Here is a 14,886-nt window from a genome sequence, read left to right as displayed (position 1 = left end):
AAGGTGTTGCAGCCACATGTCTTCCATCATGTACTCATCTGTTAATACTGTAGCTCTTTTTAAGTGTGGGGACTCTGTATCTATTACTGTTCCAATTTTAAAATACTGCTTTTTCAACTCCAGTCCTGTTTAATGTCTTGTGTTACTTGCCACAGAGGTCTACAACATACAGCGCCCTGCTTCTTGAAGATTATGACGCCCACTATTGACTTTAAAGATCTTTAACTGTTACTTTCCCATCTGATTACACCTCCTAGGCATGACGGAGCAGTACTGGGCTCAGTGACACGGAGGCTGGGTTTCCATTATTCCACAAGGGCATAATGAGCCGATTTCTACCTGCTTGCGCTGGAAGTTTTCATTATACTGTCTAAAGTGCTTGTTTGCGAAACAGAGGTGGTCTTTATCTTAATTATTCTGCTGGTGGTGTTTACACGATATTGCACAATAGCCCATGTTTATGTAAGTGTTAAGGTCTGTTTACCTGTGCTTTTCAATGTATTCATGTGTGAGTTTTCCCCTTGATTGTGTTTGTGAGTGTGAGAATGCTTGTGCATAGCATAATTGTAGCTGTGAATGTGCAGTCATTCTGGCAATGTGCTGAGTGAGAGTGTTGATCACTCAAAGCTGTGGTACACACACATAATTAAAGTATTGTACTATAGACACACACATACATACGATAGAGTGCGACGTTAGAGTTTATTGTGCAGAAAAACTGCTTAGGTCTCTGAATATCTCATTACAACATTTAACTTTTATAATAGGAGACCAAAAATCCTTGCTAGATGCCTTACCGACAATTTATATACTCAGATGGAGTCAGTGAATTGGAATGAATATTTTTACCTTTATTAAGAGAAGTTGTTAAGAAAGTTTGTTTTCTGATTCAATCTGATACTCTAATCTGATCACTCTAACAGTGTGGACAGAATGTTAAGTTTTTCAGACTGGAAAAATAAATCACAAAGTTCAACAAAGCACTCAGCAAAGGTAAAGCGTTTGCCTTAAAGCGGCGACATCGCTTGATAAAACAGCACTTTTCTTACATCTAGTGACATTTTGTATTGCCTGCGGTCATCGCAGATGCTTTTCAATTCATGGCCGCAACAGGATTCAAGCTGCCGGGTGCAGGAGCTGACCTTGGAAGTACTGGACCAATGAGCCAGCTCCTTGTTGTTGAATTGACTGAAATAATGAATTAGACTGAATGACTTCCCCCTCATAGAAAAGCACCGCATATCCAATGACTTCACTTTCCTCTTCTTGTACAAATTGTGCACTTGTACAAATTGCACCCTTGTACCACAATCATTAGTAGTTTATATTTTTCCCATGGGAGCACTGTAGAGCAGAGTAGCTGTAGAAAGGGCCCTAATAGACAAATATGCACTCTAAATGCACTGTTGCAGTTGACTGGGGATGTTCGAGACTAAGTAGTCTGTAAACCTTTGATTAGATGCACTCGTTTGACTGTGCTAAGTTACCCCTTGTCCTCTTGTATCTTTGCAGTCTTCTTGGCAGGCACGTATCTTGCTTGTGATCAGTCCCCTTCACGGTGTATTATGACCCACAGTGTAGCCAAGCTTGTTAATGGAGTGATTATTCCTTTAAAATTGGTGCCCGATTTCTCTCCCCCTTGCATTCCTCCTAATTATGTGCGCATACTGTATACACCATTGCTGAATTAGTGCTAATGAGGCCACTGACTGTATAACAAAGTGTCGGGCAGGACATAAACACAACTCATTAAGATCATTACGAGACAAGTCTGTAAAGAGGGAAGGCATGACTGTTTGTCTGTAATCTCTATGTGATTCTTTCCAAACAAAGAGACAGTACGTGTGGAAAAACTAGGTTAGGTTGAACAGGTTTATGTATAAGTGTGTGTGTGTGTGTGTGTTTGTGTGTAAGGCATTGATGATCTAATAATTTGCAGAAAATAATATTACATTGAAAATTTAGCAGATTTTAACCCTTTAACACCCGAACCCCTTTTGGGGGCACTTTGTATAAATTAAAACAAATTTGATCATACACTCTTGCAAGGAATATGAATTTAGACTAGGACATTTTTGGACTGCCAGAATGATAGAAGTGTCGGGAGACGTTGTATTTTTTGCCACACCCTAGGTTTGGCCTGTTCTCTTTTTCCGGTCCACTCTGGTCCAGACTCAAATGTCTCTGCAGCTATTGGACATCTGTTGCCTTTAAATTTAGTACAGACATTCATGGTCCCCAGAGATTGAATCCTAATGACTTTGAAGTTCCCCTGACTTTTCAGCTAGCAATCACCCGGTAAACAATTTTGGTTATGTGTGAAATATCTCAAAGACTATTTTAAGGATTTCCATTACATTTGGTACATACATTCAAGCTCCTCAAAGGATGACTCCTAATACAATTAAATACTGGTGATCCCCTGACTTTTATTTTTGTAGCACAACCAACAGACATTCATAGTTGATGATCCCCTGACTTTTGCTGCAGTGCCACCATCAGGTCGATATCTTTGGTTCTTTGTGAAATGTCTACACAACTATTGGATGGATTTCCCTGAAATTTGATTAAGACATTGATGATCCCCTCAGGGTTATGTGTAATAACTTTGGTGATCCCCTGACATTTCCTCCATCATCAGGTCAAAATTTTGATGTGTCCAGTACTTAATTACCAATGAATTATTACTTCATTTTTAACAAAGTACCTGCTAAACTAACTCCCCTCAGCTGTTCTTTGTGTTCTTTGCATGCTAACATGATAAACTAAGGTAGTAACCACAGTAAACATTATACCTTTAAAAAAAAATCTTTTTAAAGATTACCGCAATTGCTGAAAAAATGAGAGTTTAATCTGTCGATACATACATTATATAACATGTTCATATTAACTTTTCATGGTACTAGCAGTCAATTAAAGTTTTACATGGTGCTTGCCTCTGCAGATGAAACAGTGGGTGGTAGAAGGGACAACAATACTGTATGATATAATTTTAAGATTTAGGTAATCACAATAATAAAACTGACTGGCTCAAAGGGTTACTATAACAATATTTATTTTACATATTTAACCAGCCACCTTGGAAAAGGGGGAAAAGGATTTTTGATAGTTGTAGACATGGAAATATAAAGTAATAACATGGGAAATTAAGACTGAAGATGAGAGAATAAGTGTTGCTGAAAAGAATTGAGACCAAGACGTAGACTTTTTATATTTAGACTGTTCCCTCTTAAGCGGCATCACAGGAAGGAGGGGAGCAAAGAGAAAAGAGCCTGTGGCAGCAGTGCAATAGCTGAAGGGGGAGTTGGAGAGAGTTGGCTTCCTCCCAGCTGTGTAACATCGCACACCATCTTATTCAGTTATACTTTACATACAGTTTAGACATTCTTCTTTTTGAAGAAAGACTAGGATGGTTTTTTTTAAGATGCTTTGAAATTAAATAAGCAAGTAATTAGATAAGATGAAGAACAAACGATGAATGGGTGTTGTCTGTGCTTAATTTGCAGACAATTGAGATTGCAAGGAATGCTTATTAGAAAGAAAAAGGGTTCTAGAGATTCCTCATTAATGAAGGAGGGGGGTTAAATAAATTGAGAGATGCAAGAAAAAGCAGTGTATGGGGAGGTAAGGAATGATATAATCTAGATAGCCAAAAGGACAAAGTATTGTAGATGAATGACAGAGAGAGACAGAGAGAGACAGAGAAAATGCAAACAGTGTTTCATCATGAAAGCCTTATTTCAGTAAAGTTCTTCAAACACTGGCCTGTCCATCACAGTTCCAGCAGACTTTCTTCTTTCTCTCTCTGTCGTCTCCCTTTGTGTCATTCTTCCTTGTCTGAAAATGATGTCCATAATGGTGCCAGCATTATCACCATCTTCCTTTTTCTCCTCTCCTTTCCATTACTTTTTCCCTCCCATCTCCTGGCTTATTCTCCCACCCGCCTAACTTCCTGTCTATACTCTACACTTTTAATACTCTTCCCTCTCTACCTCTTCTCCCCACTCCATCCCCTGTCCTTCTTTTGAACTGTGAATCTGCCACCAGGGCTGCATCTATGGCCACATCTAACGGCACACACACATGCTGAGTAATACAGAGACCGACACACACATGCTTCTGTTTTCAAGCTCACACATTTCCAGCAGCCATAATTACCTCATGCAAATAAGATCAACAAATAAACCATCTCATCCTGCTGGGCGACAGCATATAGGATGCCAAAAACCAAACCTCATTTAATTAGAACAGAGGTGATGAGAAAGACGCAACATTTACCTATCGCTCCCTGCGAGTGACACTCTCACAAATGTGTATCCACTTTCTTATTCCCCATAGGCCCGAATCACGGTAGCAATTATGGTTGCTGGTACATTTACACATATTTTCTTGGCATGTAGGAAAAAGGACGCATATTAAATTGCCTGATTTAACTCAGGTGCATTTGTCAGTGTTTTCCTGGAAACAAACTCATGGAAGTAACGCCAGGCTAGTTGGTCTGCCCTTACCCTTTTCTGCCGATTTTTGAAAATTACAGCCATTTTTGAAAATTGCCTCATTAGTTTGTCACGGCAAAGAGTGGAAGACCTGTGAAGTTTTGCACCGCACGCAGTGCAGGGTGTTTGAAGCTCAATGTGTGGCATAGTTAAATGATAAGCCTTAAGGGCAGTTTGGATTTGATCAAATCTATCTTAAACAGTGTAGTGAACCTCCTGTATCACATTATGGGTAGGAATAGCATTTGAAAGCAAATTAGGGGTAAAAGGATAGATAGAGAAGGAGAGGGAGTCTGTCACGTAAGATCCTGTTGTTCTCTATAGTTGATATTAAGTTATGTTATATACAGAAGGTAATAAAACAGGTAAACAAAGGAAGTTCCGTGTCAGCCATACAAGAAATCCAAAATAAATCTTCCTTTCTAAAATGTTTGATAACTGGACAATCCTATTAACACTTAGTATATTTCCACACAGTTTTACTTGCATTTTCATATTGAACATCAAAAAACCTCAATGGAGATGTTAAAAAAAAAAAAATCTAAATATCGCAGAAAAAGTTTTCCGCTTGGCAGACGTGGGGAAGTTGGTGTACATGAGTGGGCTCTCCTGGTGCATAAGCCAAAAAGGTTTTCTGGTTTCTGGGTTTGCTTCTGCTTTATGTGGCCCACTGCACAAGCACATTAATTTGTCCTCCGCTAGCCCCACCCCTGCATGTTCCTGCTTGGCCCATACACTTAACATTTAGATGACGTCATTCAAATAAAAATCATTTTTCTAGGTTCTGGGAAAGTTTTGCAAATATGAAACCATCATGGTTTAAGAATAAGAGAAAAAGTAGTAATTGACCTTGCTTGCAGTTTGAAGTGTCTTCTTTCCAGTTTTATAGATGTCGCTTTTATAATGGTGGTCAATGGGGAAAATGGTTTTTGGGCAGCAGGGGATTTTTTCATTTCAATAAAAGGAGTGACCACTGGGACAATTAGCTGTAGGGATGAGTTGTGGCGATGTATCCAGCTCTCTTGATACATCGATGGAACCATGAGGAGATATTGTCCCTCAAATTTATACATGAAACAAATATAAATGCGTAAACAAATATGTTTCCACTCTGTCTTTATAGTAGTAATTCCTCTCTAATGTCGTTACTCCAAGTTAGTCTTCTATTTCATGTTAAATCAGGGGAGTGAGAAACTAATGATAAATAATAGATATTTGGTGATTGTGATTTTTTCCAAAATAGGAAGAGTTCAATAAATATAATAATAAATAATTTTTCTTTAATTTAACAAGAAAAAGCAAATATATAAAGGCACTGGTACCACATCAGTAGCACAATAGTATCAGTAAGAAGTCGGAAACTGCATGCCACCTCCATCATATGGCAAATACACTAAATTTATATTTGTTGTTGTTTTTTTTAAATTATTCGATATACATTTTGGTAAACATTTTTTCATTTAACCAAAAAAATGAATTTAATCATTTAAATGTAATGGACAGGAACAAACATGTAATTTGGCAAATAGTTTAAAAGAGTGGCCTATTGTTAAGCAAAGCACCATGCTTACAGTACGTACGTGGAGCGAGTTTAAAAGGTAGTAAGCTGGCAGGAATTCTAAAGGTTTAGGTTTTCAAATCAGTAGCCAACATGTTAATTCCTCTACGGCAAAAGGGCAGGGATCCGCCTGCCCAGTTTTTATTTGCTTTTATTCACACGAGTGGGCATGACAATAATTCTCAGGATTACCAAATTTAGCTTTTAGCACAATATCCATATCCTTTTACTCTGTGAGGCCACCAGCATGAAATAACACGTTCAGCAGCTGTTTGTGTGTAAACATGAGAATTATTCCCCTTTTCACAGGCCAACCCAAAGGAGCTGATTCGATTGGTCACACAGCATGTGTCTGCATATTCGGATTGGCCGGAGGAGCTGCAAAAGTTGATCAGCCAGCTGCATGTGTACAACGAGCGTCTCACAGACTTTACCCAGGCCCAGGTGTTACAGGGGCTGGGCCGCGGTGTGGACGTCCAGCGCTTCAGCTCCGACTCCAACTACAAGAAGGAGACCATCCTTGGCCTCACAGAGTAAGAAGGGAAGGGACAAGGAACATACCGTCAATACCATGTTTCCTTAAACTGAATGACTAAACTTTTCCGGGCACAGTTGCAGATAGAAATGATAATTTCTGCAGTTTGGAGTTTAGTTAGTAAGGTGCACTTTATTTGTTTTTTTTTTTTGTACCACATATGCATATGAGTGGGAGTGAGGGTTGTTTCTGCTTCAATGCTGTGAAATCTGATCATCATTTTCCTCCACTCTGCTTGTGCGTCTGTGTGTTTAGGACATTGGATGACAGCGTGTACAGAATCGCTCTGTCTCTGGCTAAGCGCTACAGTGTTCCTCTGTGGGAGGTCTACATGACTCACCTCGAGTTCCTCTTTACAGATAGCAGGTAGATGCGCACGCACACACACACACACACACAGACACACATACACACACACACACTAATACAAAAACCATCACATAAGCTCCGCCTCAGCATTTTTCATCTCCTTTTAATCATCGGTGTTTGTTAGTTCACATCAATTTTGTCATCTTATCAGTTTGTAAAATTTAGTCTGTCTATGTGCATTTGAAATGCCCCGTAAATTTATTTTTGTTTTGATAAAGAAACATCTATGGCTCATGTCTACTTATGTATTCCCATGTCTGTTAGGTTTTGTTTGTGCACAAACCCTTGTCCCTTCTGTATTTAAAATCCTGAAAAGTGAAATGAAAAAAAAAAAGTTAATTTAAGTAGCACCACTGCCTCTGAGTTATAACAAAAGTCGCCTACATAAAATGGATACTTAAAACGCCCCATGATGAGATTGCACGCGCGTGTTTGTGTGTATGTGCGCACCTTTGTGTTTTAGAGAGAGAGAGGACGTGAGCGTGTCAGACTATTTCCATAATTTATTTGCTCTCTGACTTCATAGCTGGGGATCTGACTAGCTCTGCACCTTTCCTTGTTTTAATAGGATGCGGAGTCGAGATGCGAGTGAGTGTGTGTGTGTGTGTGTGTGTGTGTGTGTGTGTGTGTGTGTGTGTGCGCGCACGCACACGTGTGTGGATATGTGATAAATATCCTGCTGTCGCATTCTGATATAAAGAAATGGTTTATGGACTACACTTAATGATAAATTACAAACTATACCTTCCTAAAACCCTACCACGCTTGCTATGCATGAGTTGCTACCAAAATCTCAAGATTGTGACAAATATGTGAAGAATATTCATACTATAATCTTGACTAGAAGGAACTGCAATACACTTATTGATTTTACAAAGGGATGGATGCAGGGACTGGTATACTGTAAATAGAGCAAACAAGGGAAAACTTAAAGGAAAAGATGCATGCAGACAGAAGCATGAGTACGAGATGGAATTTAGACTTTTATTGATCCCTGCAGGGAAGCTGTCAGCACAAGTTTATCCTGGTATGAACCAAAGTTTTAATGCCACTGTAGGTATCTGCAGCACTCGAAAAATAAGTGGATATGGTAATAATACGGTTAAATGGAAAAATGCATAAATGTATTTTAGGCCAAATAAATAGAAAACGCTTCAGAGGAATCAATGCACTGCTAAACACCGCCGTCATCAGCCTTGCTCTCTGTGTGTGTAGGTCTTTGTAGATCTTCACTGGAAGCCTTTAGGGACATGAATTTCAGCCATTTTTATTGACATTTTAATGACAGCTATTAAACCATTTAAATGACTTGTCCAAAACAGAAAGGTGCTAACCTGCTCTCAGATATCATCTGCCAATTCAGTTGTAGCCTTTGTCCACTTTCTTTAATCTTTTAATGTTGTGCCCGTGGCTCAGCCAAACCCTTCAGATTCATTTTTGTATATTTAGTTTGTCTTGACCTGTTCCAAACTCAAATAACCAGCTGAAAATCAGTTTGGCATTGCCTCTTTTGCCAACTGAACACTTAGTACTGTCTTGCAAGATGAAATATTGGCAAAATTTCCACCAAAATATCACCATTTGACACAGCTTGTACCTAACATCAGTGATACCAGCTCGTCTTTCTGGGTTTGTCGTACATTTATTTTGGTTAAATGCATGAACACTGGATTACTTCAGGCGGCAGACAAAGATAATGTGTTCCACATCAGTTGACAGATAATCCACAAAAAGATCAGGTTTGACATTTCAAACAACACAGCTCCAAGCTCGTTTCAGTTCCTACCTGCTGCCAGCAGTTGCTGACCACTTGTGCTGCTTTTCTGCAAATCACTGTATGCCCATGATGAGAAATAAATAATCTTTTATAGCACTTTCCTTTCTGACTCATCTACAAGATGTGTTTTGCTTTGAGCCTAATGAGGAATCATCAGAGACAGGGAGGACGCCTTTGAATTCTGTACTAGCTCTTTCCAGTTGCACATCTGGTGACCTCATCTGGCAAATTAAAGTCATTCATTAGCAGTGTTACGCACAATACAGGCCGAACTGTTTGCCTCCTAAGGTTCCAAAATGATAAGACTGCATCGTCTCTAACTCTTCAGCTCCTAGTTATATATAATATCGTGGATCAATAGGCATTACCACAAGAAGGCCAGTTTTCCTCTGTCCATGATTCCTGAAATGCCTGAATCCAAATACTCGTTGTGAAGGCCCCTCAAATTAGCGAAGCCGTTTTCTTTTTATAAAATCCCCTTCACTTGAACCTTACTTTTCTCTGTGTACATTGGCAAAATTTCCCCTTTGATCTTCCAGAGACCTTGCAGTAAAATGTATATTTATATCAATACTTGGAATATAAAATATACAGTATATAATATGGTAAGAATATTGTGAACTGCAGTCACCCCTGCCACAGAAAAGTTCTCCCTCCTCCCTCTGTCGCTGCAGTTTCACCATAGATCTTTTATTTTTTATAGGTTTGTTCTTTAATGTCATGTTGCATACTCTGTATTTTGATTTTGCTTTAGAAAAACATGAATTATTATGAAGTGATTGTTCATTTTCAATATCAGTTCATTTCTACAAATGAGGGTCTTCGTTTTGGCATATGCATGAGGATGTTGACATGCTACTAGCTGATTAGCTATCACCTGAGTGAAAAGGCGGTGTATGCCTTTGTTTGCATCATACTGTTCTAGACATACTAGATTTAATTATCCCAAGTATTTCTCTCAAATTAAATTTCTGCAAGCTTGCTGTGTGTTTATTTGAGTGTGCTTAGCATGCCAATGAGCTTCCCTGTCTAGAATAAAAAAAGCCCATTTGTAGCATTCAGTGGGAATGTGGATCATGCTGTTGATACACAGGTTAGGTACAGTACATTCTGTGTTCAGCTGAAGTTGTTCAGTGCTGCTGGTTCTGCTGTCTAGGGATTATTGATGTGCTGTCCACAGAAACTCTGCAAGGTTTGAGCCCCGAGCATGACCTTGACATGGAGAATATGGGGGGAGCACCACAGAGAGCAGGCCCTGGACTGACAAATAAAACTGCTTAACCTTTGGTTGAGTTATGGTTTCAGTTGTACAAAAACAGTATTTCTAACTGAAATGAAACAGGGGGTATTTTAGACAGGACATCCCACATGCACGGTACGTGGTCAATTAGGTTTGACACTTCAAACAAAGCAGTCAGCCCATTTACGCCATCAGCCTCTCATTTACCCCTCTGTTTCTAACTGCCTCATACCACTGTTGAATGGCTATGCTGCTTTTTCCATCCACCACCTCAGCCTCTTCCTGGTCTGTGTGTGATAGTACCTTTGGAAATTTGTAGCATAGCATAGCATAGCATAGAAATATATAGTATGTTCCATATGAAAATCATACTGTTGTTTATGTCTAAATACCTGCTAAACTAATGACATTCTCTTAAACCTCAGATGTATTTTGGTTTAATATTAATGAGAAAGTATAAACATACTAACACACTAAACTAAACAACACTAGCATTCCCATAGAACAGCCAGACAGAGCCACTAGTGTAGATGTAGTCTCAGTCTTATTTAATGTTAACAAGTAATCTTAATGTGATTTTGGCAGTGTTAACATCATCAAACCTGCTATAATCAATATTTTTAACAGTGGGTGTAATGTGAAGGTGGTAGCCACCCCACTTTGCAGCTGCTCTAAGACCCACTCATTAGCTTTGCAGCGACTAGTAGTTCTTTTTTTTGGTTTTATGGTCCACCACTTTACTATTTTTGTTCACTCTCACTGCTCTCAGTAACATAGTCTCTGGATGCAACAGGCACTTGTTTTCAGCCAAAAAGAGCCAGATATTTCCCTCAGGAGTTGGTGGAGACCAAAAACTAAGCTAAAGGAAGAGGGAATTTTGGAGTTTTATTCATCATGTGAACAGAAAAATGACTCCAAATAAACACAAATATTGCTCTGTATCTGGTGGTTGTGAAAAAGGCAACATGTTCACTAAAAAGTTGGCCATACTAATTAAAAGCTGACAAAATGGTCATTTTTGTGTTCACAACTTCTTTCCACTGCCCCCAAATGGCCAAAAAATAAGTTCTTGCAGGTTTAAAATAATATGTATGATTTTCCTAATGTTTAAATGATCCATTATTTACATGTTCATTTATGTGTGAGTGCAATTGCACATGTTTAATTCAGCAAAATCATAGTTACTAATAGTAAGTTTTAGTTTTAAGTATTTGTAAATATGGGCTTGAGTTAAATACATTACATGTGTACCCTATCCTTTGACTCTTCCTTAATGATCAAGTGTGGCACATGGTGTGTGGAGAATTATTGTTACTGCATGTTAGGTGTGTGTGTGTGTGTGTGTGTGTGTGTGTGTGTGTGTGTGTGTGTGTGTGTGTGTGTGTGTGTGTGTGTGTGTGTGTGTGTGTGTGTGTGTGTGTGTGTGTTTGCGTGTGCGTTTGTAAATGTGTGACGGGCACGATGAAAAATTGAATCAGCTATATGCTTCTCCTCTTGAAAAGAAAATTTCTGTGTGCAATTGTCCTGTACTGAACTCTACAGTACAAAGACACTTTTCCAATCCTCTGCAACAGGATTGTAACAGTAATTTTTAAAGAAATCAGCAACACAGATCGTTTTAAAAAAATTACAGCTTGCATAAATTCAAACAACATGATGTGCTGAATAATCATCACTGCTCCACCAAAGCTCCCCCAGAGTTCAATTCTGGCTGTCTGATTACCATGGTAATTAAATATGCTTCTGAATTTAAGAATATTAGGAAAACGGCCTATTTTTGTTAAGACATGGTGGTAGAGACACCAAACAGAATATGGTAATGTAAGATGGGGAAGAAGAGAGGGATGAGAGAGGAGAGGAACAGCACAGAGACTGAGGAATACTCAACCGAATTAAATCGGTTCCTCACTCCGGCTTTTGAAACAAACAAGAAAAGATTGTAATGAGAAGCTCCTGATATTACAGCCACATGAACACAACCGAGATAAAGTGGGAAACTGTGTTGTGTATAGAGAGAAATACCACCAAGCAAGCAGCAGTAGCAAAGCTAGCATGCAGTAGACTTGTAATAAAACTACCAGGGACAGAAATGCTGAACAGAAAGATGCTGAAAGACGTGGAGAAAGAAGAGAGGAGGTGCTCACAACCTGAGCAAAGAGAGGCATTGAAGACATTTTGTCAGCAGGTAGAGAAGAAAGACTGAGAGACGATTACAGCCTGGCTTTGAAGAAATACAGTGACACAGTCAGCTAAAGCAGAGCCTGACATGAACGCTGGGCACAAACCGCTGCTCACAGCTGTCCTTATTCATGCTTGTGTGCACTTGCCAAGGAGAATCATAACCTCCCTAAAACAGTCCTGCCTGTACAAGTTCTTGTTTCACTTGCCATTGTTCCCTTGCTTTTTTAGTCACTTTGGAGCTAAACTGATTAAATAGTGAAACATCAGACCTTGATTGGGGTTTTACGCTGCCTGTTTGTTTGTGCACTTAGGAAAAAGACAAGAGGGAAAGTGAATGAGAGCATCTTCACTCAGAGTTAGTTGTTCTGTTAACCCCATTCTGATTAGAGCCCCTGTTGTTAGGATGATTAGTGTTATTTACATTATCGAGCTTATTGTCAGCTGCTGCACTGCTGTCACTGTCTATATTTTTTTCATAAGTGAAAGCCTCCCAGCCAGCTCTGATGGAGAGCCCAGAGGAAACATTGTCCTCTTTGATGTTGTCCCGTTCTGACAGATAAACAGACTTGCACTCACAGTAACACACTTGCAGACAGCCTTACTTCACCTTTGCCTCTTCATACTTTGTATCTGTCCTTGTTTAACTTTTGTTTGTGTTTCAGTGAGGTTTTTTTCTTCTCCACTTCTCCTCTCTATGGTGTTTTGCTTGTGTTTTTTTCGCTAGTCCTCTCATTCTTGAGGCAAACCTGCTACTTCTGACTTTTAGTTTTGTGGCAAAACATGTTTTTTGAAAAGCAAAGAAGTGGACAAGTGGTGCACAGCTTCAACAAATCGCTGAATAGAATTTATTGAAAGTATAGCCCCTTGAGATGTAGCACCTCATTATCGAGGGAGTCCTATAGGCACAAATACAAATTTATAAAACACAGACTGACAAAACAGCATTACATAAAATACACAAATACATGCAAATACAGAAATACATACAGCTCGCTCCCCCGGACCTCAGCTATTGTTAAAGAAAAATTAGTTACAAAGAACCGGATAATAAATCTAGGGCTGCAGTCAACCAAAGAAAATCTTGGTGGACTGAAATCATACCTACTCTTCAACCAATTGATTGGTCACGTGGAAAAGTTAAAGATGAACTAAATCGGCCACAGTGCACTGAGTGCACTCTGCCTGGTAGCCTTATTAGCCTAAATGACTTTATGATGAAATAAACATAAAAAGCTAGTATTTGCAGCATATTAAATTATTTTAACCTAATTATTTTACACTGAAATGGTAACAACAGACTCAGAGGCAACCAGCTTGCACCTGCTCAATATGATTTCCGAAAATAGAACTATATCAACTGGTGATCCCAGCACAAGAACGATTGAGGAGTATAGATCCAAAGCCTCAAGCATTAAACATAAAAGTTGATGGAGCATCCTAATGCAGACAAGTTAGCCTACCGTTTTTACATGATATACCATGTTGGTTTTTGAGCTGTTATATGCAAATTGCTGTTTGCAAAGTTTACACTCGAGTTCTGGTCATCTGTTTTAACAAATGCAGCCACACCGACAAATTCTATGACACGGTTTCAGTTAGTCTGGCACTAACTCCGAGTAAATGTTCAGTAAATTTTCAGTAAATGTTCAGTAAATGTTCAGTAAATGTTATAAAAGTTAGACCTAGCAGTATCCATTAGGTGAATTCAAAGTTGGGAAAACAGGTAGCCCTGCTTTCACAGGTAGTCTGTCCCTCCTGCTTTCTAAAGAGATTATTTGTAGCACAAATAGACTGAAGATTGAAAGTATGCACAAATTAAACAGGCTGTTTTAAGATGAGAAAATAAAGATGGCCTGAAGCAGTGGAAAGAGGTAATAGATCTCAGAAAAAGAGGAAGATTATTCCAATCGGGAGCAGCTTTTTATTGGAATGACAAGTGTCTGACTTTTTTGAAAATTCTAGGGACAAAGAAAAAGGGATATTGCATATGTCTGAGTGGATATGAATATCTACATGGAGCCAAAACTGTTTCAAATAGGAAGGTCCAATTAAAATAGACACATTTCAATATGAAATGAACCCACTGAAATTGCCCTCTAGATTTAGGCTGCAACCAATTAACAATTCATACATGAAACAATGGTAAGTTCTATATGGACACCTCCAAACAAATCTACATAGAGAATTATATAAAACATTAATTGGCCTTAGATAAGTGTCAGAGTTGTTTTTATAGCCAATGTCAGCGTAATTAATAATAGGTAGTATCACGTGAGAAATTATTCTTTTTCTGACTTGGAATGTAAAACAATTAATTGTGCAATAAAGTGAACTCAGACAACCACAAGTTCAGGGTCAACTCATAGTCCAAGATATTTGAACGAAACAACTTTCTCAACTGGTGACCAATCATCAGAAATAATGCAAGATATGAGCGACTGTGTCACGTACTGAACACGATGCTCCGGGACTTCTTCTTATTCAGTACAGGTTTGTTGTTATGAACCAGTTTTGGACAAGTTAAAACAGGATTGTAAAGTTCTGGATTTGTATAATATCAGAGTTTGAAGTGTAAATAACAGTGTTATCAGCATAAAGATAAAGAAGACAATTTAAGCATATTTGAGGTAGGTTGTTAATAAAAATAGATGAAAGAAGTGGTTCCAAGGTGGAACACTGTGGAACACCCTTTTCAACAATTAAATAGTCAGACTGAGAACCCTGAAAGAC

General features: G+C 38.7%; 1 protein-coding gene across 1 annotated transcript in view; it reads left to right on the top strand.

Annotated features, from left to right (window-relative positions):
• nbas (NBAS subunit of NRZ tethering complex) overlaps positions 1–14,886 on the top strand; it is a 164,929-nt gene that overhangs the window by 84,738 nt on the left and 65,305 nt on the right. Inside the window, exons 41-42 of the mRNA XM_040125994.1 lie at positions 6,364–6,587; positions 6,845–6,955. Of these exons, the coding sequence (XP_039981928.1) occupies positions 6,364–6,587; positions 6,845–6,955 (335 nt within the window). The remainder of the gene's footprint in view (positions 1–6,363; positions 6,588–6,844; positions 6,956–14,886) is intronic.

This window comes from Xiphias gladius, chromosome 4 (assembly GCF_016859285.1).
Source record: "Xiphias gladius isolate SHS-SW01 ecotype Sanya breed wild chromosome 4, ASM1685928v1, whole genome shotgun sequence".
Classification (NCBI taxonomy): domain Eukaryota; kingdom Metazoa; phylum Chordata; class Actinopteri; order Istiophoriformes; family Xiphiidae; genus Xiphias; species Xiphias gladius.
The sequence above is the reverse complement of the archived record's forward strand: the minus strand, read 5'-3'. Positions and strand labels throughout refer to the sequence as shown.